A 717-nucleotide genomic window follows, 5' to 3' on the forward strand; every position below is an offset into this window, starting at 1 on the left:
GTATTAACAACAGAATAACAAAAGTTTTTATCTCTATCACAACAAATACACGCATACCCAGGGGGGCCCCCCGCATGCATAAGGGAGAGCAGCAAACGAATGTTTGGGGCTGATGAGGGGCCCCCCGACAGCCTGGGGTGTACAGACACCAGAGAGTTTAAAGAAGGCCCTGCTGCTGCTGCTGCTGCTGCTGCTGCTGCTGCTGTTGTTGTTGTTGTTGTTGTTGTTGTTGTTGTTGCTGCTGATGATGAGGAGGGTGCAGCAGCAGCTGCTGCAGTTGCTGATGGTGGAGATATTCCCTGCGTTGCATGTGCTGCTCTTGCTGCTGCTGCTGCTGCTGCTGCAGTTGCTGCTGCTGAGGGTATTGCATGTGCTGCTGCTGCTGCTGCTGCTGCTGCTTGCTGCTGTCGATCGGACCCAGCTGCATGGGGGGCCCCCATATGTATCAAGGGAACCCCCTGGGGGCCCCCTGGTTGACCTAGGGGGGCCCCCGGGGGGCCCCTGAGCCGAAGGGCCCCTGGGGGCCCCCACAGCCTGCGGCTTACCGCTGCAGCAGGAGCAGCAGCAGCCATCTCTGTGTGTTTTTTTCTGCTTTTTTTAATTAAATATAAATTAAAACAAAATTAAAAATAAAAATTAATAATATTTTCAAAATAAAACAAATAAATACACGCAATACACCACACCTTAACACCCTAACCCTCTACCGTAGAGGGG

At 52.3% G+C, this 717-nt stretch overlaps 1 protein-coding gene across 1 annotated transcript; it reads right to left on the bottom strand.

The window, feature by feature from the left end:
* Positions 1 to 157: 157 nt before the first annotated feature.
* EMH_0089460 (uncharacterized protein) lies at positions 158 to 427 on the bottom strand (the record flags this gene model as incomplete). Its single annotated transcript, XM_013501424.1, has 1 exon — positions 158 to 427. One exon carries the CDS (start codon positions 425 to 427, stop codon positions 158 to 160), a length of 270 nt encoding a protein of 89 aa, XP_013356878.1.
* Between the last annotated feature and the right edge of the window lie 290 nt (positions 428 to 717).

Source organism: Eimeria mitis, genomic scaffold, assembly GCF_000499745.2.
Source record: "Eimeria mitis Houghton genomic scaffold, Emh_scaff6866, whole genome shotgun sequence".
Lineage (NCBI taxonomy): Eukaryota > Apicomplexa > Conoidasida > Eucoccidiorida > Eimeriidae > Eimeria > Eimeria mitis.